This window comes from Sciurus carolinensis, chromosome 4, assembly GCF_902686445.1.
Source record: "Sciurus carolinensis chromosome 4, mSciCar1.2, whole genome shotgun sequence".
Classification (NCBI taxonomy): Eukaryota; Metazoa; Chordata; class Mammalia; order Rodentia; family Sciuridae; genus Sciurus; species Sciurus carolinensis.
The window spans coordinates 137201735-137223735 of record NC_062216.1 but is presented as its reverse complement, the minus strand read 5'-3'; the positions used below and the strand labels follow the sequence as shown (position 1 = coordinate 137223735).

Genomic DNA, 22001 nt, shown 5'->3' with positions numbered 1-22001 from the left:
AAAGAAGCCCCTCAGAATATTGCAAGCAAAAATGTAAAATTGTTGCAAAGAAAATATCAACTTTATATTGTATTTAGCTCTGATAAAACTGTTTCTTTCTTTCTAATGTGATAAACATGCTATTAACCAGGCCAGGTTTCACATTCTTGTGGTTTAAAAAGATGCTCAGCATCATGTAAAACATCATTGTTACATGCAGTGAGTGGAGTAATTGATATGAAATGCATGGTCTTTTCTTGCCTTACTTCCTATGGAAAAGATAAGTAGGTGATCTTTAGATAATTTTCATTCCCTTTGTTTTGTATATACATTTGTAATTGTTAAGGAGAAAGAGGAAAAAAAACATGCCATCAGCAAATGCATGTTTAGAGAAAAGTTTATTTCCAGTTGAAGTTCACCATTTTATTTTCATAACAGCTCCACAGAAAGCTAGGCTGAATTAAATTGATTTAAGAGTCAATTTGATATCAAAAGATAAAAAGTTATGTTTGCAATTTTGTCAAAAACTCAAATTAGTATAAAATTTATTTTGCATGAGAATAAGAATCATGGTATCAAACCCTCAGGATTCATTCTGACCAATGAAATATCTTTATTACCCCAAATTTAAATGCAATATAAATTGAAATACTAGAAAGCCCAATATCACATAAAATGCATCCAAATGCTCCTTTCTTTTAAAAATCAAAATGTAGAATGTATTTTCCTAATATGCAAAACTTTTGCCAAAATTCAAATGTTAATATTTGGTTATTAATATTCAAAGTTTTCTGAGGATGTATATACTCTTAATGCTTTAAATGAACTAGAACAATTAGAAATATATGATTATTTAAAGTTAAAATTATGAGAAGTTATATCTCCCTGATATAAATCCTTATATTGGCCATTTGCATCTTTTCTTATGGGGACTGCCTATATATATTCTTCAGCAATTTTCTTTTCCATTGGGATGTTTGCTTTTTTCTTATTGCTGTGTAGAAGTTCTTTGTAGTTTAGTGATCTTGATACTGTTGTTGCTAAATGTAGCAAATATTGTTTCCTAGTTTTTGCTTATGGTATTTTCATTGCTTGTGTGCATGCACACATGGGTATGTATGTGGATGTATATTTATTATAGTAGAATCTCGAAGAAATCAAGGTAAGACAGATGAGTGATATATGTATGACAACGCAAAGGACTCTTAACTACTGTCAGTTCTTAAACTGAATCTGAGAATTCTTACAGAACTCAAATGCAAAACGCATAACCAGGCTTTAGATAGCCCTCAGAGTTGTCAGACCATAGCTTCACCACCTTGCTATACCCATCAGCAAGACTACATGGTCTTTTTCTCAGTTGTGCTCATCATTTTCAGGAGATAGATTCTCTAAGCACTCACTCACTTGCACAGAGACACTCAGTGGTGCTTTAAAATGACAACGTAGTCCCTGAATTTACCGGATTTTCCCATTTCCTTCCTTCCACCTCACTAAAAAGTGGAGAGTTAGATGCTTTCTAGATTCATATAATTCATTAATTCCACTCTTAGGTGAGAAGATCATATAACCAGAGAACTGAGCTGTGGGTCAGAGATGCTGCCCCTTTGTGCTTGTTGAAATTTCTCAGTAGCCTACAATGTGTGTGGAAATTGAAAATTACCATTAAAATATACATTTGTTTAGAAATCTTTTCAAATTTTGTTAGCCACACACCATTTAATTTAGTAAGTTTCATTTATACTTGGATATTCCCTTGAATATTAAGATGCTGATTTACTGATAGCCAAAAGCAGAAAACAATTTAAAATTTAAGAATTTACACTAATCTTTTAACTTGAGAGGTATGATAGGTGGTGGACATTAATAGACTCTAGAGAAGTGACAAGACTATTGAATTAATTAGGGAACTTTAGGAAGTGGGTTCCTATAGCCCTTTGAAAATTTGCTATTTATAAGTCTTTAGCGATGTCAAAGAAAATGTGCTTAGAAAATTACATTAATGTAATTTGCCTTCTTGTAAGATTTTTATTTTTAAAATAATAACAAAATAATAAATGCATACCTCTGTTTGAAAAATCTGTTACTCTATCATCACAATAAAAAATTCATGAATTAAAATACTTTTTCAACAGTCTCTTTTAGAACTGACAATTTATATATCATGTTTCAGCTCAGTACAATTTGAAACAGCCAAGATATTAAATCTCCTTCTCCCTAAGTGGTTTTTTGCTAAAATAGAAGGTGCAGGACCATCTCTGCAATTATTTTCCATGAAATAGGGCTAAATTTTTGATAATTTCTCAGTGCTACTGTTCATCACTGAAGTGATTAAGTCTATTCCTATCCCAAAGGCTGAACTTAAGGAAGACATTTTCTGTACCATTGCATTAAATTCTGACCTATTAATTCAGCAGCTATTATAATATCTCCAGAGCAATATTCCTCACCCACGTGGGACAAAATTTGGAAGACAAAGATTGTAAACCTAGCAATTCTTAGCTTTGATAAATTGGAACAGCAAAAGCTGTGCTGGGGACATGAGGACTTTTAAATTTCAAAGGTTTATCACATATGTTTATGGTTTGCATTGACATTTACAAGGTGCTTAGTTCACAATCATCAGAAGGAGCATTTGTTCATTCTAAGTCAACATTGTTCTGCTTCGGATTTGATAAGGCTCACTAAGAAGGTAGCATAAGCAACTGAATTTTTATTCTAAGTCCACCATTTAGAAGTTGAGCTTTCTAATACTGTTGTATTTAATCTATGTCAGAGATGTTTCAAACAAAAACATGTTATCTCTGAAAAATCAGTTTAGTTCAGCCTTTTGATGTGTGTCAGAATGGTATGCCCTCAGCTGGAGAGCCCCAACTGCTAGGCCACAGATATACCTCAGCATTGACTAGGGATGTCTAAGTAGCAGAGGAAACCTACCGCAAGGGACAGTCCAGAACAGTCATGAGACACAACACAGATAAGGAGGACATAGAAGGAAGAAATAAAAATTAAAATATCCACACACATTAGTGAGTACCATGGAGAAATGACCTTCCCAGACCTATAACTACACAAAGGTCCTCCCCTCTACATGTTTAGTGTTCTCAAGATTCAAGGCACACATGTGTCTTATACAATGTACATGTGTTATCTTCAGTTACTTTTGCAGTTATCGCTGAATATTTTTAAATTCTTGCATGTTTGTAAAACTATACTAATAGAGACATGTAGCTATGAACACTGCAATTTGAATTTCTGTGAGTTTGATATGGATTGGAATAGGAAACACTAATTTCCTTAAAGCCTAAAGAGCATAAGAAATATCTAAAAACCACTCAGAGTTATCTTGCTTTTAAGTGAGAAAGGCATAAACTATCTTCATTTGTCTCCCCCATGGTCAATTCAATATCCTGCTTCAAACATTTTGGAAATGTAATTTTTTAAAAATAATTTTAATTTGTGTTTATGCTACTTTGAATTCAGATTATTCAATGATCAACAGGTTACATATGATCCTCCTAAAATCTGCATATTCTTTTTCTTCTTTAGCCTTCTTCTTTTTTTTTTTTTTAGCCTTCTTCTTTATAGAATGTTAGAATCTATTATTAATGACTTTGATCAGACTCAAAAAGTAGCATAAGCTACTGTTATATAATTGCTTATCAATGAGACCTGTTCTCACTTGTCCAAAGTACATTTTATTTGTATACTTAATTGTTCTTAACTTAAAAATAAGATCTAAAGTCCTAAGTGGACTTAAAATGAATAAAAATACCTTTTTGAGTGGTCAAAATTCTAAATACTTTTCAGTAACATATTATTTAAAACTTCCTCATTTGACAATTTTTTTTTTCTATCCCTCCCTTCTAAAGCAATAGGTGATCTATGAAAGATTTACCACCGTTAAATCTTTATTCGAGGTCTTGGTCATTTATCCAGGTTATAACAGGGGTAATAAACACCACCACTATGCTATAAATTATAATCTTATGTCATACAGAACAAATTCCACAAATAAAAATAGAGATTCTTATTCTATGAAGAAATGCTGTAGTTATAACTTAATATTATTTAGTGCTTTTTTAAAAAAAATCCCAGGACACAAGGAAATCACATTTAAATTTTATGGTAATCATGAAAATGATAGCACTGTATATGCAAATTATTGTTTTCCCAGATAATACTAAAATAACATACATATTATTTCAGTCCATTTCCATCTAGGAGATTATTTCCATACTTAATGTCCTTAAAATGTTTAAAGAAATCTATCAAATTCTGCTTGCTATGGTAACTGTCAAAATAAAGCAAGACATGATTCAAAATTTCAGTTTCTATTTAACAAATTAACCAAGAAAAACCCTTCTTAGACATCTGTCCTTGAACACTTGTGTATAAGTTTCTGTACCTATGATTAGAAACTGTCAGAAAAATTGACCCCTTGCTTCCCTGAGCTCAGGCCAAGCTCTCTGAGCATGAGGACAGGCACTGCGCCCTCCCATGGCTCTGAAACTCAGCAAAAGTGCAGGGAGTGAAAAACAAGCTTGCAGGAAATCCATGTTAACAGATATTACAGTGTCTTCAAGAAAAATTGTTTAAAACTCAAACTGAGTATGTGGCTACGTAGAAAACTCTGCAAATGTTCTTAAAATGCTTGTCCTAACACTGGATCCAACTGTTCTTAAGGAGATTCACAGATTTGCAAATTCAGTTGCTAGTAATTAATACCATAAGATGAATTGATAAAACTGCCCATAAAGTTTGCTATGGGAATCGATCGCTTTGAATTATCTGATGGGAAACACTGATAACTGCAAATGTCATTTCTATTACAAAATCTCTACATTTCCATTTTTATACCGGTTAAATATTCTTTAGAAATATTCACTATGAATATTATTTGAAAAATGAAGAGGCATATATTATCATTATTAATAGAAGACTTTATCTTGAACTAAATTGTCCAGTTAATTTAGTTGAAAACAGACAGCAACATAAAGGAAATCCAAACAACTTCTTTAGACTTAGGAAGACAATCCAGCCCAGTGGATTTTATAATCAGCATTGTGACTTTAACTGTTCATAAGGGAGGAGACAAGAATTTTGTCTTCGAATTCTGTTCTGTTCTTCAGTACTGGTTCGTATTTCCCTTCCCCTAAATAAGTCATTACTCTTGAGCACTAATTTCTGGGTTGAATGGATATGTAAGAAATGGCAACTTTCACCGAGCATGCTGGATAGCTCTGAAACCCAGTTATTTAACAGTCATTATGAACAGTGAGAAAGCTGAAAAAATCCCTTTCCCAAGAGGGAAATCATGCAGATACTCTTTTTTCCTATTTTTGCAAAGCTGTTAATATTGCTAAACAGATGAAATAAAATATCAAGGCATCATTTCATATGTTGCACCCATGGTGTGGTGTCCCATGGTGGTGGATGCTCTCCTCTCCTGAATATGCTCAAGGACAAGAGAAAAATCTGCCAAATGTTTCCTTGACATGTTAGGATGTTGAGCAGACTGAAAGAATTGTGAAGCATTGCTACAACAATGACCTGTGGCCACAAGTTATTTCTATAATCACCTGGCACAAAATAGTAAACCATTTAGTAATTTCTGACAGTGTCTATGGATAAATAGCAGATATGTACATTACCTGATCTTTCATGGTCTTCCCTAAGTCTTTCACATCTTTCATGTTAATGGCATTCTTTCCTCCCTTTTCCTTTCCCTTCTTCTTGTTTTTCTTTTTGAACAAACATTTCTTACAGATACAAAAGCAGCAGGTCAGAACTAAAAGGACCGCAACTATGGCTATGGCGATTAAGGCCCACGGTGGCACTGAAAGAAAAAGAACAACATGCACACAGAGCATTAGTCATAGCACTAGAAGTGCAAGATCTTCCAACCCATGGACTGTAAGGATGTCCATTCCTTCCTTTGCATCTAGTGAGCACTTATTAAGCTCTGGGTACACCGTTCTATGGTATTTTATTCACATTTTTTCCTTTATCTGGAGTGCTTCCATCTTTTCCACTCTTACTTCTACATATTTTCTACTGTCATTTCCTTCTGATTGTTTTCCCTGTTGCTCCAAGATAGATTTTCAATAATTAATCGCTTTATTTATCAGAGCATCGCTCTGTGGTTTGATCACTGAGTTTAAATCCTGCCCTCGTAATTTACTAGTTGTGTGATCATGGTCGAGTCATCCAACCTGTTTCCACTTACGTAAAGTAGAGGTAAATCAGAAGAAACCTCAGAGAGTCCTTAGGAGGATGAAATAATAAGATGTAGTACCTGGCAAAGCAAAAGCTTGATAAATGTTAGCTCCTATTACTCATCTATGAAATACTAGGTATTATCTTAATATGTTCTGGCATGTAGGAGGAGCAGATATTAATCATATAAACAGAAAAACAAGTGTAATATCATAATGGTAACGAAGTCGAGGTATAAGTTCTTAGTCTCTGAATATCAATCATGGGTGATGTACATCAGGGGTCTCCAGAGGTAGGGGAGTAGTAGTGTGTTCAGGAGCTCCTAAGCCAGGTTCATGCATGGCCCCTTAGCCACTGTGTGATTCTAGTAGAATTGTTTAATTCTGAGTTTCTTTTTCCTCCATTATAAAGTGAAGATTATAGTGGTGTCCATTTTATCTGGTTTATCACCTTTATTAAGGAATCCCAAAAATCTTAGAATGGCAAAGAGCACATAGCAAGAGCACAATTAATGTTAGTTATTATTTTTTTATCTTCAAGGCACAGGACTCACTATTGTGGGTAGTGCCAAGGGTATATGATGGGGACATGTAAAATATGCACATGGATACACTGAAAGCTGTTCAGTGAACATATGGAGGGATTGAAAAAAGGAAGACATTAGGCAAGAGGAGACACATCAGATTTATAGGCTCTGTTTAAAATAATAAAGCATATATAATAAATATACTCAAATAAACCTTTAGTTCCCTATTACAGTTGTCCATCTGCTAAAAGTTAATACATTTTTTTATTTGGCATCTCTACACAATATGCTTATAAAAAATAAAGTTTCTTTGAAACCTTTAGGGTTTTGCTTTGACTAGAAAGGAATTATTCATGATTCAAATCAGTGCTATTGAGATTAATCAGAAGTAATTAGATTTGTCTGTTGTAATAAAAAAAGATATTGGGCACTGAAATGATAAGAAAAAGTGTAATTTTCTCTAAGCCACATAAACATCATTAGTGCCAATGATTGTTGAATACAAGTCAGGAGTACTTTGATAAAGTAAAAGCACTTAAAATTAACCTCTCTTCAAAACTGAGAAAACCCACTCTTGTTTGCTCTCCTTCTGCATGTAGCTTTACAGCATTGAATATTCACTCCGCATACTATCCTAACTGATGACTGGATATATGACATTAACCTAAGGACATGTGAAATTACGACTTTTGACAATGTGCTTTCAGGCACAGAAACACTTGTGTGAATGGACTTAGAGATAAGTCCATACCCAAAGACATGCTTCCTTATAGTTCTCCAATCTCATTAAACAATGCACGTTTTTTTTAAAAAAATGCAAATTAAAGTAAGCTCATGTAACCCAATGATATTATTCATAATAGTTCATTTAAAAGCTTCTACCTCTGCTCCTGTAGTTAAAATCCTGCCATGCATGAACGAGAGGGCCCAGTATTCATTGCAGGCAAGACTGCGTTAATAATGACCCTTCATTTTGAACCTTGTAAATTATTCTTCCGGTTGGATTTTTGTGATAGTCTCTCAGAGAGCAACATAAAAGTCTCTTAAATTACACAAGACAAGATGGAGCGATCTGACAGATTCACAAAAAGAAAATAGTCAACGCAAAGGAACATTGTTTAATCAAAAGAAGTTAAAGAGATAGGAATATGGAATTACAGGAAGAAATTTGAAATGGTGCAACTTGGAAGGTAATTTAAAACCAGTGGAAAATTTTTATTTTGTTACTTTTTTTTTAAAGTGCTGCTGCTTTCCAGATTTACTTTCAATGGGTCTTCTGAAATAGCTTAATTTTAATTTAGAATATGCTATGTTGAATATAATATAATTAATAGAAATTTCCTCACAATTTACTGACACTTCTAGATAGAATAAAATAACCCCTTGCCAGGTGTGGTGATCCTAACTACTTCAGAGGCTGAGGCAGGAAGATCCCAAGTTCAAGGTTAGTCTGGGCCACTTGGTGAGACCATCTCAAAAACAAAGAATCCCTTAATGTGATTATTTTGTATACTCATAGGAAAACCTGATTAATCAACAATAATGTAAAAACACAGCTATTTTAAATAAGTAGAATTATGTGCATTGAATGTTCATGTTAAAAAATTCACTTTATAGAATATCCCAAAATTTAAAATTTGGTATATACTAAGAAACAACATTACAGTGTTATTCATTTATAATACATGCAGAAATGTATTTCAATATTCATGAGCAAATCTCTTGAAATATATTTTGGATTAGACTAAAATTTATTGAAGTCCTACTTATTATATACCAATAACTGTGCTATGGTTTTACATACATTATTTCATTTAATCTTTATAGCAGCATTGTCCATTATCACCTTAATTTTACAGAAGAAAACCTCTATACATTGAATAGTTCGAGAAATTCAAATATGTCTTTAGGTTGTTAGGTTGAAATTTATGTATTAAAAATGTACATGAAGGAAAAAGTCCTTATCTAGTTTTGAAGTTCTGAACAGAACATTTTATATTAAATCCAGTGAAGCAAATAAATGACAGTATACAATGGTGGCAAGAGTGATTTAGTTAATATAAAATATAGTTTCATCAAAATACTGCTAGTGGCAGAAAGTTTTCATCTTATTGTTATTGCTATCCAACGATCATTAAATGGAATTTTATAAGAATTTTAACATTTAACTTAAAAACTTTTCGGCAGAAAATAACAGACTGGTATAAAAACTCTTTATTAAAAATGTTTTTATTTTTGAGTTAATAAATCAATCTCACATATATTATTGAACCCAACAGTAAGTCGATGCCTAAGAAGTAAAGGAAAGTTAACCCAAAACTGCTTCTGGGTTTCAATTTAAACCCGAGGGTAGGCAGAATGATTGTCTTTTTCATTTCCTAAAATGCCCAGTGAGTATTAGGTAGTTTGAGGGAAACCCACGAAGCCATGTTTTGAGCTTGCAGACAGTCCTTAGAACGCTATCTCCTGGGGCATTTCCTTAAATCTGTTAGTCCTAGTTCCTGAGCTCTGATTCCCTCCTCCTCTTCCCCATTCAGTTAGTTGCTGCTGTCTCCTAGGCTAGTAAACATTTGGTGGGTTACTGCTTGGGGAATGTGGTTTAATCCAGGGCATAACTCACCAGTATTTTTGGCCTCGATTTGGCTTTTAAGGGCAGCTTTACATTATATGTTAGTTTCATCCTCATTTATCATATTCAAAAACAACTTCAAACTCACATCTCATTCACAGGATGGGCTGCTATATTTTCCTCTCTGAGAAATATAAGCTTATATTTTTGCATCAGTCTTAAATATTTCAGCCCAGAACTTTAAGACAACATAGGTTATACTGTTGCTATGGTCCCTACAAAAACCAGAATTCAAGCATTTTCTACCTTTGACCTATCTCTATTTTGTCAAATGAATGCCTCACCAATGCACAAACGTCCATGGAATGAATTTTATGAATAATCTGTATACATTTTCATTCTTTTATTTATTGAAGCTTTCTGCCAATTTCCAGTTTTTACCCCAAAAATCCATCATCTTTTTATATAATAGTGATTCTGCAAGATGCAGAATACAATATGAAAATAATTATTGTGCTATTAAGTAGTAGGAAAACTAATCTGTGTTTCAAAGCTTTGCTTTTGAGGCTGTTTATAAATAATTTTCTAAAACACGCAAGGATAATAATTTCCTAAAAGGTGGCAAAAAACAATAAGTCTTGCATTTTAAAGCCTTTTCTAAATTATAGAACGCAAATGAAAAAAAAAAAAAGAAACTCTGGAAACATGTGGATTAATATACTCATTAGTCACCTCTGGAGACAGGACATTAAATACAAATTTGAAAAAATATACAAAGTCATGTAGAGTATAGCTTAAGTTAAACCAACCAGTCAGAAGTCAGAAAGAAGAATTCTCATTATAGGCTAAAATGACTTCAAACACTACCAATTTTTAGTTCTTGAGTATGAGACAAACTTCTATTTCCTCAGTCTTCAGAATGGGAGTTCTAAATCTCTTGATCATATGTCCTTTGAAAAATATGATAAAAATGGTGAAATCTTCATGGGAAAATACATGTGTTTGGGGGTACAAGTTTTCACACAGTTGGTAGCTTGTGGTCCCCCAGTCATAATCAAAGTGCTCAGGTCTAGGATGCCACTTGACTCCAAAATAAAAACTCCTCTCCGGGGGCATCCGTCCGCCCAGGGAATGAGGTGGGCTCTTTCCTTCAGCTGGTTGTTTAACCTTTCCTTTATCTCTCATTGACAGTCTGCTGTGTGCTTCAATGGTGAGGGGGTGTAGGTGGGAGAGGAGAGAACTGAGAGAACAAAGATCTTCTCCTGGGAGCTTAGAAACAGCAACTCTGAGAAAAAACTAGAAAGAGACAGGAGGCAATGCCAACTTCATGTTTGGTGGAGCAGGAGGGTATCTGGATTACAAAGGAGGGCAAGATGAGGTTTTCGTGTGCTCTGAAGCCCTGCTTGCTGCAGTGAAAAGAGCATTTTGGGGATTCCAAGTTCTTTTCCTCCTGGCCTCTCTTATGTCCATTTTTTTTCCCTTCTTTTTTTTGCTTGGGTATTTTAGATTCCTTTTAATCTAATTTATAACCCACTGACTACCTTGTTAAACAAAGTTCTCAATAGGACACAGACTTGTCAAAATTCACATTAGATTTTTAAATAAATTTGAAAACAGTTTTTAGTTGTAAGTGGACTTAATACTTTTATTTATTTATTTGTATGTGGTGCTGAGGATTAAACCCAGTGCCTCACACGTACCAGGCAAGCTCTCTACCACTGAGCCATGACTCCAGTTCAGATTTTTTTTTTTTTAATTATAGTAAAGAACTTTTCTAGTAGTAAACTCATGTAACCTTCTCCAAATAGCCTTCAGGAATCCTTTTTTAAGGCGGCATCTCACATTCTCCCCTCACATAGAGTTGTTTCACTTTCCAATTTGTGTTTCTTTATTTTTTTAAATTTTTATAAAAATTTTAAATTTTTTACAGACTGCATTTTGATTCATTGTACACAAATGGGGTACATCATTTTGTTTCTATGGTTGTACATGATGTAGATTCATACCATTCGTGTAATCATACATGTACATAGGGAATGATGTCTGTCTCATTCCACCATTTTTCATACTCCCCCTCATTTCCTTCTATATAATTTAAAGTTTTTTCATTCTTCTTTCACTCCCCATCCCCCCACCCCCATTATATATCATCATCCACTTATCAGGGAAAACATTTGGCTTTTGGTTTTTTGGGATTGGCTTATTTCACTTAGCATGATATTCTCCAATTCCATCCATTTATTTGAACATGCCATAATATTTTTCTTCTTTAATGACTGACTAATATTCCATTGTGTATATATACCACAGTTTCTTTATCCATTCATCTGTTGAAGGGCATCTAGGTTGGTTCCACAATCTAGCTATTGTGAAGTGAGCTGCTATAAACATTGATGTGACTGTGTTACTGTAGTATGCTAGTTTTAAGTCCTTTGGGTATAAACCGAGGAGTGGGATAGTTGGGTCAAAAGGTAGGTCCATTCCAAATTTTCTGAGGATTCTCCACACTGCTTCTGATAAAGAGCAAACTGGAAGATATGCCTTGGCAAGTTGGCTGTAAAGGTGATTCAAGCCATTAACAGGTCAGCAATAGACCTGTGGCTTTCTAGGGTGGATGACTGGTTAATTGCCATGAGGGAGAGACTCAGTCATTCATCCCTGTGAGTGTCTGTTTAACACATTAATGCTTAGTATATTCCACTTGGGCAGATTTGACTAGCATACAGGAACCAAATTATGAACAATACTATGCAGCATTTGTGTATCAAATTAAATGGGGTTTCTTGCTAGATTCTGATTCTGGGTCATCACGGCAACCTTATTCCACATGTCAAATGAGGGCTTTTTTAGACTTTTAAGAAAAATCTTAAATAAAATGGGAAATTGACCCTTCTTTGTCCCCCAAACTCTTAAAAATCTCTTCATTAACAAAAATTTCAGCAAAATATATAACATCTTTTATATGTACAAAGTTATAACTCAAACTCTGATAAATTTTTACCAGAATCTATTTTCCTTAATCTGATTTACTATGCTGTTGAACAAATTCGTATCCCCTGTTGAATAACATTAAAGTTACTGACGTTTCTCACTGAATGCAATGTTTAGTCTTGATAACAGAAGTTAGTTGACTGAAGGCCATTTTGTCTGCCCAGGTATTAATTGAGTAATTAATTTTATAGAATGCCTGTAATAATAATAATGGACTGCTTTTAATGATAAGGCTAAGTCACCCATATCTTCACAGTATTGGAATGTCTGAATTTGATGTGGAAAATGATGTCGGTCTTTGGGCAGAGATAAACCCCAGCACAACTTCCAGAGGATTTAGATAAGGCTCCACAGTGAGCCCAGGAGCTTGCTAGCTGCAGGCCCCAGGGAGCAGTGCATTGGTAAACATAGAGGGTGCCAGGTAGGTTGGCAGAGGTGAAGGCGATTCACCACCTAATCAGTTCGCAAGCCTTTGGAGGTTTGTAACAGTTTTTCAATCACAATGTGGACAACACAATTTCGTGGTTAAAGGGAAATCCATTTATCCTATGAAATTTGCAGCATGTCTCTCTTGAGTTCTGATTCCTAAGTTCAAGACTAAAAACAAGTTATGATTCAGCTTTTTTTTTCCCCTTCCTGGAAGCTAACTTTCTTCTCAACTTTTATATGAGAAATCTTCAAAATAAGCAGCTCTCAGATTTTGATCCCATTCATATTTGGTTTTATTTTGATGCTGTGAACTGGTTAAAAGATTCTTTAATTTGTTTTCATCTTTGGCAAAGATGCCCAAGGAAAAAATAATGTATTCAGAGGATTGAACATGCCCTCTTGTTGTTAACTTTTGGGTAATTCAATATTTGAGTATCTACTTGTTTCTTTTCTAAGCAATTTAATCTTATTAAGATTAAATTCAGTTATGATAAAAGCACATTTGCTAAAAGGGTGGATATAGTCCCTGCTATTTTACAATTTAGGGCCCTGGTTATAAGCAAGAAACAAACAAAAGTACCACTTAGGCTTATTATCTGTTTTTTGGAAGGATTTTCCCCTCAGTACATTCTGTTTATTATTCTAGAAACGAGTGGGTGCATTTATAGAATTCCTCATAAGTTGGAGAGATTTGATTGTACTGACAAGAGAATTGTGTGGTTGCTGTGCATGAGTGGAGAACAGGATGTTTGAATCTTTCTAGTCATGAGAAGGAAGAGTCAGGCTCATTAATTTCATTACTATACAAAGTGACAGGTAGACAACAGTGAAAACAAAGCTCCTTGCCTGTCTAGCTATCCACAGGACATTTTTCCTTGATTATCCAATGGATCCCTACTGCTATAGACCAAACATCAATTTTCCTCTCCGACTGTTGTTTTCTATGTTTACCTCAATTTATTTTTCTCTATGGCAATTTCATCTGTCCATTTCCCAATTTACAGCACCATTTCTTCTTTTGGTTTCTTGGTTCTTGGATTTGAACTTTTATCTTCATTCTCCAATGCCCATGATTCTGCGTTTCCTTTCTGATCTTGTTTGAAGGAGCTTCTCTATACCAATTTCATATACAGTAATTTTTTCTTTATGATTTTTAAAAAAAAAATTATCCTTTTGTTTAGAGTTTGTATTTATAAGCACTGTCACTGTGAGGACATGACCTCGAAGCCCTGCATGACTCGTGCTGGTTTTCCGAGTCACACATAAGAATGTTGATTTCACTTTGCTTTCTTTTCTTGGCCAGAATCAGAATACTTCTCCTGACAGATCCTCCCAAATGTCAGCCTGAGTAGTGACACACATGAGTCCTTGATTTCTTTTCTCATCCACACTTATTCATGCCTCTGCCAGTCACCATCATATATCAATGCTTGTTTTCTAGCGGATTCGTGACTCATCTTAACACAGGAAGGCCACCCCCAGAGTGGTACTGTTATCTCTTTTCTCTGCTTATATGAAGCAGGGCTTAGGCTGGGTACATGGCAAAACTTCAGCAAATGCTAACTGAATATATGAAAGTATAATTAGAGGCAGAGAAAGCTTTCTTTAAATATTGTTTACACATAGTTAAGGCCTGGCTCCATTGAACACCTTGTTAAAGCTGAATGGTACACTTAAAACATAAAAGAAATCAGGTGCAGTGGCACATGCCTGTAATACCAGAGGCTTGGGAGACTGAGGCAGGAGCATCGTGAGATCGAAACCAGCCTCAGCAAAAGTGAGGTGCTAAGCAACTCAGTGAGACACTGTCTCTAAATAAAATACAAAAGATAAGGCTGGGGATGTGGCTCAGTGGTCGAGTGCCCCTGAGTTCAATCCCTGGTACCCACTCCTCCCTACCAAAAAAGAAAAAAATATGTATACTTGGAACAAATCCTGATGAAGTTTCAGAGATGCACCAACTTTTCCAGATCATTTAGAAAATTTGAGCAAGTATTCCTTGCTCTTTGGTTTAGATGGACATGGCAATAGCAAAAGTCTCCTTTTTTCTGTTAATTATTTTTCCTAAATAATTTTTCTGTGGTCTGACCCATTGAAAAGATTCTCTTATATTATATTAGTAATGCTAATATGGCTTCCCCCTTCTTGCATGAAGGACTTGCAGTGTTTATTGTTTTATCTTTTGTTTACATAGTTCTTTCACTTTATAAGATTCTTTTACATTATCTCAACCTGATTGACCTTAGAATATAAACTGTAGTGTTGCTAGGGTGGAGTGCATCATCTCCATCTTATGAGGATCTGAAATGTGGCCTCCATAATGGGACTCTGAGAGTTGGGATCATATTAGGTCTTTGTGGTTAGCTTTCATGTTCTTTCCATATATTCTAGTATTCTTCTGTGTCTGTGCTAAAAATTGACCAAATAGTAAGTATATTACTGATAAGAAGACTTTAGTTTTGCAAACATATTAGATGGTGTATTTGTATCAGGTTTATTTAACTGAAATAATTTAAAATTATTTACTCCAGGTCAATGAAAATAATTTGTCTTAAAATATAATTGGTAAAGATCATAACAGTAGGACAATATCAGATATAAAAAAAGATCATGGATTTTTAAATCCAAAGTCTGTGCTTAAGTTCCTGAATAAATTTGATCACTTTCTTTAAATTTCTTGAACCCCAGTTTCACCATCTGTAAAATGAGAGGTATGTGGAGAGAGGGGTTAATGAGATAAGTCCTGTGATTGTGGTATGCCAAATATAATATGTAAATTACTTACTACAGTGGATAATATGAAGCAGAATTTTAAAAATTCTTAGTATCTTTTGCCAGCAATTTCTATTAAACTTTATAACTTGAAAGTGCTGAAAACTTGACCAAAAAAAAGCAAACTCTAAAATTTACCTAGATAAAAGATGAAATACAAGAAATTTTACACATATAATACAAGTCCCAATGTATTCAACATGTTCTGACTTAATGATATATCAGAATGTCAGGGTAAACTCTAAAATAAAGATTGCTGTCAGAAAACTGAAAGGCAAGATATTTTAGTAATATAGAAGCTATTCACTGGTAAATAATAGAAATAATAAATCAAACTTTGGGGAGACTGAAGAATAGTCCTTTGAAGCACCGTGGCCAAAAACTGTTTATGTTATTCAAATAATGAAAGCAGCATTAGAATGATAATAATTTTGTACTAATGGAAATAAACAATATGCAGTATTTAGTAGTTTCAATAATTAGTCAACTCAGCAAACAATTCCCTAGGTAAATGTTTTAACACAGCAGAAAAGGTATTAGTGGTAAGATTTTTCACTTTCTGTTGGCAAAATGATAGGTTTGCTTAAACACACTCTCAATTCTATAGTGGATATACATTAACAATAACATACTCTTGGGTGCTACTTTTTTTGTTTTCCCCTTCAAAATTAGCCAAATATTTGAAGTGACTGAGAAAGCTACCGTGAATTCAGCATTTATTATTCAATAATTATTTACAGACACTTAAATTATAATGATTATTTTTATTAAGACCAACTTTAGATTTCAACCATGTTACTGATTAATTTATAAAATAGTTGGGAGTTTTTATTTCATTTAGTCAGCATTATCTTCATTCATAGATGGTATATTTAAGTAAGGTATCAAAAGAAAATGACTTTTTGAAGGTCCTTGGAAAACATTATGGTCAGTCTCAAGCTCAGTTTTTTGAACTCTTATGCTTTTTAAATTAATACAATATCTGATAATTCCTGTTTCAAATCAATCAACAATGATAAGATTTAGATTTAATTTAGGACTAATTTTTAGTCCTTTATTATCCACATTGTTTCAATGTAAATGCCATATTTATTTACAGAAAACCTTATTTCCTTCTATCTCTATTTGTAATTTTTCAGAAAACAAGGTTAGAAGTCTGTAATTTTCTTTGGTGGTTTTGACTAGAATTGTAACATGAGCTGAAATTTACATTCTCATATAATTTACTAAAATAGTGAAATAGCCATATTTTCTTAAGAGATTGAAAGCTATAAGACTTAATGGAAAGCATAACTGTATTTAAAAAATTTTTTTTGGGCTGGGGAGATAGCTCAGTCGGTAGAGTGCTTGCCTTGCAAGCACAAGGCCCTGGGTTCAATCCTCAGCACCGCCAAAAAAAAAAAAAATTTTTTTTTCAATATTTTATTTAAATGGAATTGTCAAATTCAAGAAGATCATCACTGAAAAATATTATAATGTTTATATCCTTATAGGATCACTATATCCCAATTATCTTACTATACTGTGGCCACCTAAAATTCTTTGAAAAGCTATATTATATATGTTACTTAACATATGGAGGCAAATGCCTTTCAAGAAATGTAAAGTTTTGTAACCGATGTTCACTTAATGCTTTTCAACGAGATCATGCAACATGGGGAGTCCAGTGAAAAGATATGGTTAAATCTTTTGGCTAAGGGTCAAATTATCATCTCTGAAAAAGATGTATTTATTTCAAATTAAATATTGTCATGCAGAAAAGAAGAAACTAGCAGAGTACTGGATATAAAATCACCACAAGTAGGATCTTCAGAAAAAAACAACAAAGAAATGAATGGTATGTTTTAGTTCTTACTGAAAAATCTAGTCACTCACTCCAGAAGGGTAACTCGGTGACTTGCAAATGATAATTGATTGCACTAAAGAGCTTCTTTAATCATTACTCTGTGAAGTGTTCACATGCATTTGAGACCAATGGAATGAACTGAAAAATGTATTCAACAGAGTTTGTGAAACGGGGCAGAGAGTGACTGTATGCTTATTGTCAACCGGTCAGCTCCGTCTGGAACCTTGTGTTCTAGACTTCGCTTCTGGTTCCTCTTGAAGCATGTGGTGCCTTGGTTTTCTCTTCCCATGTATTCTACCACTTCCTTGAGTGGCTTTATGCCTATTTGATATGTAAGGTAGACAAGAGAGAGAAGAACACAGTATGGAGCTGGGGGAAGATATTTGGAACTATTTTGTTCTTTGGCAGTTTTTCTGATTGTCTCTGAGCAGCCCAACTTGTGAAATAGGGAGGAGAAGTGGTAAGTAGATCCAGAGCTGCAGTACATTTCCAGGAGAAGAGTTGAAGAGCTATTTGAGCTTCCACAGTGCTCAGGAGGTGGCAGAGAGTGTGGGCATCCCTAGGATCCCACATTGTGAAAAGGAGGCCAGCGGCTTTATTTAAAGGCTGCAAGGATGAGAATCTCAGGTACAGTATCAAGAATGCAAATGCAAAAATGATTAAGATGAACTTCAAGATGTACACTCTTTAGAAATTCCCAGTAATCTGTAGAGTTGGACATGTGGCATGATTGTGAAATATTTACTGGAAAAAGTGATCTTGGCTCCATTCCTCACCTCAGTCCCCAAAAAGCAGCACTAAAGATTTTATAACAGCAGATGCTAACACCTACGGCTGGAAAAATATCAGAGAGGAGTCATGAGGTTGGAGAGAGATAGGAGAAGTTTCCACTTTTTCAAAAAGTTAAGATGACTATTTATTCTGAGCTATTTTGTAATTTTCTAGACAAAAGTCCAATTATGCTATAAAACAAAATAGACTCTTTTGGAAAAACAACAACAACAACAACAACAAAGTACAAGGAGATAAAGACTTGCTAACCACAACTATCAGAATCTTGATGAATATATAGCCCAGAAAAACAAGCTCCTGCAACAATTTAAAACATAATGATTGAGAGTTTTGTTACTGCTGTATAATGAAGCAATGCAACAAGGATTTATCTTTCTAGATCAGAATGGACTTGGATTAATTGACCTTATACAGCAGTTATTTTGGAATGGTGTTAGTATAATATGATTTTAAGCTGAATGAATGTTTATTGACAAATTTTAATAAATGTGAAATTTAATAAAGAAAATAGGAAAATCAATTATAATATTAAATATTAGTTTAATTCTTCATGATAAACTAGAAGTTGCTCAAATTTTGCAGTTAGAGAATCCTGAGTTTAAAAATCAGGGAGTCCTTTTTTTTTCTCTGAGCCTTTATTTCTTTATATGGAAAGTAGGAATAATGATACCATAAGAATGACTGTGAGAATTACATGATATGATACATGTGAACACCTGGCACAAAGATTGCATTTAATAAATGCTAGTTCTTTTTTCCCATTTTAAATAATAAGAAATATATATCAAATTCTGTTCTAAAATTTAATATTTTGATCTTAAAAGTATTCCTTGGTTACATTTAAAATGGTTAGATCCAAACAATAAAATTATATGAGATCTTTAAAGTATCCTCTAAAGACTTGGTTCTGCTTGCCACTTTTAAAAGTTAAAGAAAAAGAAAATTGGCCTAGTGTAATTTCTAGAAAGAAATATGAACAAGTTGGTATTAATCCAGCATAAAATGGAGACACTTAAATTTTAGGCAGTGGAAACTACTAGATTTTCTAAGAGAATTAAGGACATATTCTCTATTTTCCAAGAAGGGAGAGTGAGAGGAAATAAACATAGTATAACAAAAGAGATTGAAGATATTGGGAGTAGGGAGGTAGAATTGATTCTTTCTGACAGAACTTGAGAAAAGAATGGATATGGCAAAGATCATTATGAAGGCCAATAAGGTTAGTTAGTGGGCTATTCCGGTTTTCTTCCTAGCCATCTCTTACAGATTCTTACTGGGTTTTAAGCCTATGATTCTGAAGTATCTGAACTTAGGCTGCTACTTCTCCTTGAGAAATCTCCATGCTAGAGTGAGACTTCTGAGCACTTAATGAACTTTACACCTCTAAAGAAAAGGTTGGTGGGAAGCAGTGTGGACTTAGGGACTATGTGAAGCCACTGAAATTCCAGCAGTGAGGACACCCTGGGCCATACTCAGCAATTCACAGTGACTAAGTTATGCAGAGTTTCTCTAGGAAGAGGGGGATTTATGAGATGAACCTCAAAATAAATCTTTCCCCCTTTGATCTTCTGGTGTGGTCAGATATTTTAATGTAATAACATTACTTCTTTTCCTCTTTGATAAAATGACTAGAGACCAAATCTACTAAAAAATGAGACTTTTCTATCAAAACAAAAAAAAATTTTTTTTCTTTCAGAAACAAAGTAACAGCACACCTATAAATAGAAAAGATTCTGATTTTGGGCTTTTGAGTTGATTGTGATCATTGGATGAGGAATATGGAGTGGAGAAAAACAATCAGATTTAGGAGCTGTAAGAAGGGTTCTTAGCCACCTGAAAAAGTTCAAACCTGGCAAAGGTGAGATCCTCAGTGCTTCACACCACCCAAGGCACAAGACACAGTCTTGGTTCAGAAAGATGGTATTACCAGAGCCTAACGATTTTGTCTTACAGCAGATGTCAACTGACCCAGAGTTACTGAAGCATGGGGAGTGGCTGTCATGTTCTGGGCATTAGGGTGCATTTGAAAATGCTTGTTATTACAGTCATTTTGAGTCCATAAATCTGTACTTCTTGTTAAAGTAGCATTATGTCATCATGAAACTTTTATTCCTGAGGCAGCATCTTCTGTTTCTGAGGGCATTCTGGGGAGGGTGTGTATGTGAAGTTAGCCGCCCATGAAAATTTCTTCTCTGAAAGAAGAGTTCTGTACTATTATGACTGTCTGCATTGTCAAGGGCCAGAAATTCTTCTTTTATTCTGCTCTTGTCTCATTTTCATGCCTAACTTAATTAAGCTTTACACTGAAAGGTGTTAGACTAGGTCAAATTCAGAATATGCAATAAATAGGAAATTCAGTTTAATGTCAGGTATCGTGTTTGTAGCATTTAAAATCTATGAATTTATTTTCTCCATATTCTAAGTTTAGATCTCTATGCCATTTTCTTGTAGAATTATGAATATCGGCTCCAACATACATGCAAAAGAAAGTGTTTTCTATCATCAGAAAACTGTAAAATGATTTGGTGTTTATAGGGAAAGGATGGAGAGAAAGTCCAAGTTTGAATTGGTAAAACTGATTTATGCTGAACTTTTCCTTAGTTTCATATGAAAGAAGTTTCGGTTTTAACTTAGATTATATATTCCCTTTCTTGATCACCAAAACCTCAAATCATTTCTCTTGTCTATTACTGTTCAAAATTTACATAATTCTACCTCAGTAAGTCACTTCTTTTTATTTTCTCTTTTTGTCTTCATTTATACACAAACATTGACAGTTGCCTTCACAGAACATGCAATTTTGTATTCAGTTTTTTTCATTAGGAATTTTTAAATTCACAAACTTATTTAATTCTCTTAAACATTATTAAAATTCAAGTCAAGCAAAATGGAGAAATGTATATCTATTGATCCACACATACAAATGAAGAACTAAAAGACTAAGGGGACTGGTTGCATCCCTTTCTTTGTTCCCAAGAGGTAATCTCTACATAAAACTAGTGTTTTTCACTTCAAGATATTGGTATAGGCAATGATTTCCTAGAAAGGACCCAAAGGCACAAATGATCAAAGTAAAAATAGAAAAATGGGATTATATGAAATGCAGAAGCTTTTGTACAGCCAAGGAAATAATCAGCAGAATTAAGAGAAATCTATGGAATGGTAGAAAATATTTGCAAATTATCCATCTGACAAGAGATTAATATATAGATTATATAAAGAATTAAAAAAGCTGAACACCAAAACAAAACAAAAAGTAAAAAGATACAAACAAAAAAACTCCCAAACCCAAATAATCCAATTAAAATGGGCTAAAAAATCCTAAATGCTTTTCAAAAGAAGGCATACAAAACAGTCAATAAGTGTGTGAAAAAATGTTCAGTCTCACTAATCATTGGGGAAATGCAAATCAAAAAACCAGATATTATATCTTTCTGGTTAAAATAGCTGTCATAAAAAAAGATGAAAAACAGCAAAAGCTGTCCAGGAGACAGGGAAAAGGGAACTCCCAAACACTGTTGGTGGGAATCTAAATTAGTATAGCCATTGGAAGCTAGTAGGAGATGGTTAGTCAGCTTTTTGTTGCTGTAACCAAAATATCCTACAAGAAAAACTTAGAGGAAGAAAAGTTTATTTTGGTTCATGGTTTCAGAGGCTTAGTCTCTGGTGGGCTGACTCCATTGCTCTAGGCCCAAGGTGAAGCAGAACATCATGGCAGAAGGGTATGATGGAAGAACACTACTCAGCTCAGGGAGGTTAGAAAGCAGAGAGAGAAAGGATAAGGGGCTACCAGGACACCTCCCCAGTGACCCACCTCTTTCAGCCATGCCCCACCTGCCAAAAGTTACTACTCAATCCTTTCAAACTAGGTTGAACTT

The 22001-nt window shown here is 34.1% G+C and overlaps 1 protein-coding gene across 5 annotated transcripts in view; it reads right to left on the bottom strand.

Annotated features, from left to right (window-relative positions):
• The window catches only part of Syt1 (synaptotagmin 1), a 512448-nt gene that overhangs the window by 142688 nt on the left and 347759 nt on the right, over positions 1 to 22001 (bottom strand). For all 5 annotated transcript variants that reach the window (XM_047549411.1, XM_047549412.1, XM_047549410.1 and 2 more), the window contains one exon: positions 5634 to 5818. In XM_047549411.1, the coding sequence (XP_047405367.1) occupies positions 5634 to 5818 (185 nt within the window). The remainder of the gene's footprint in view (positions 1 to 5633; positions 5819 to 22001) is intronic.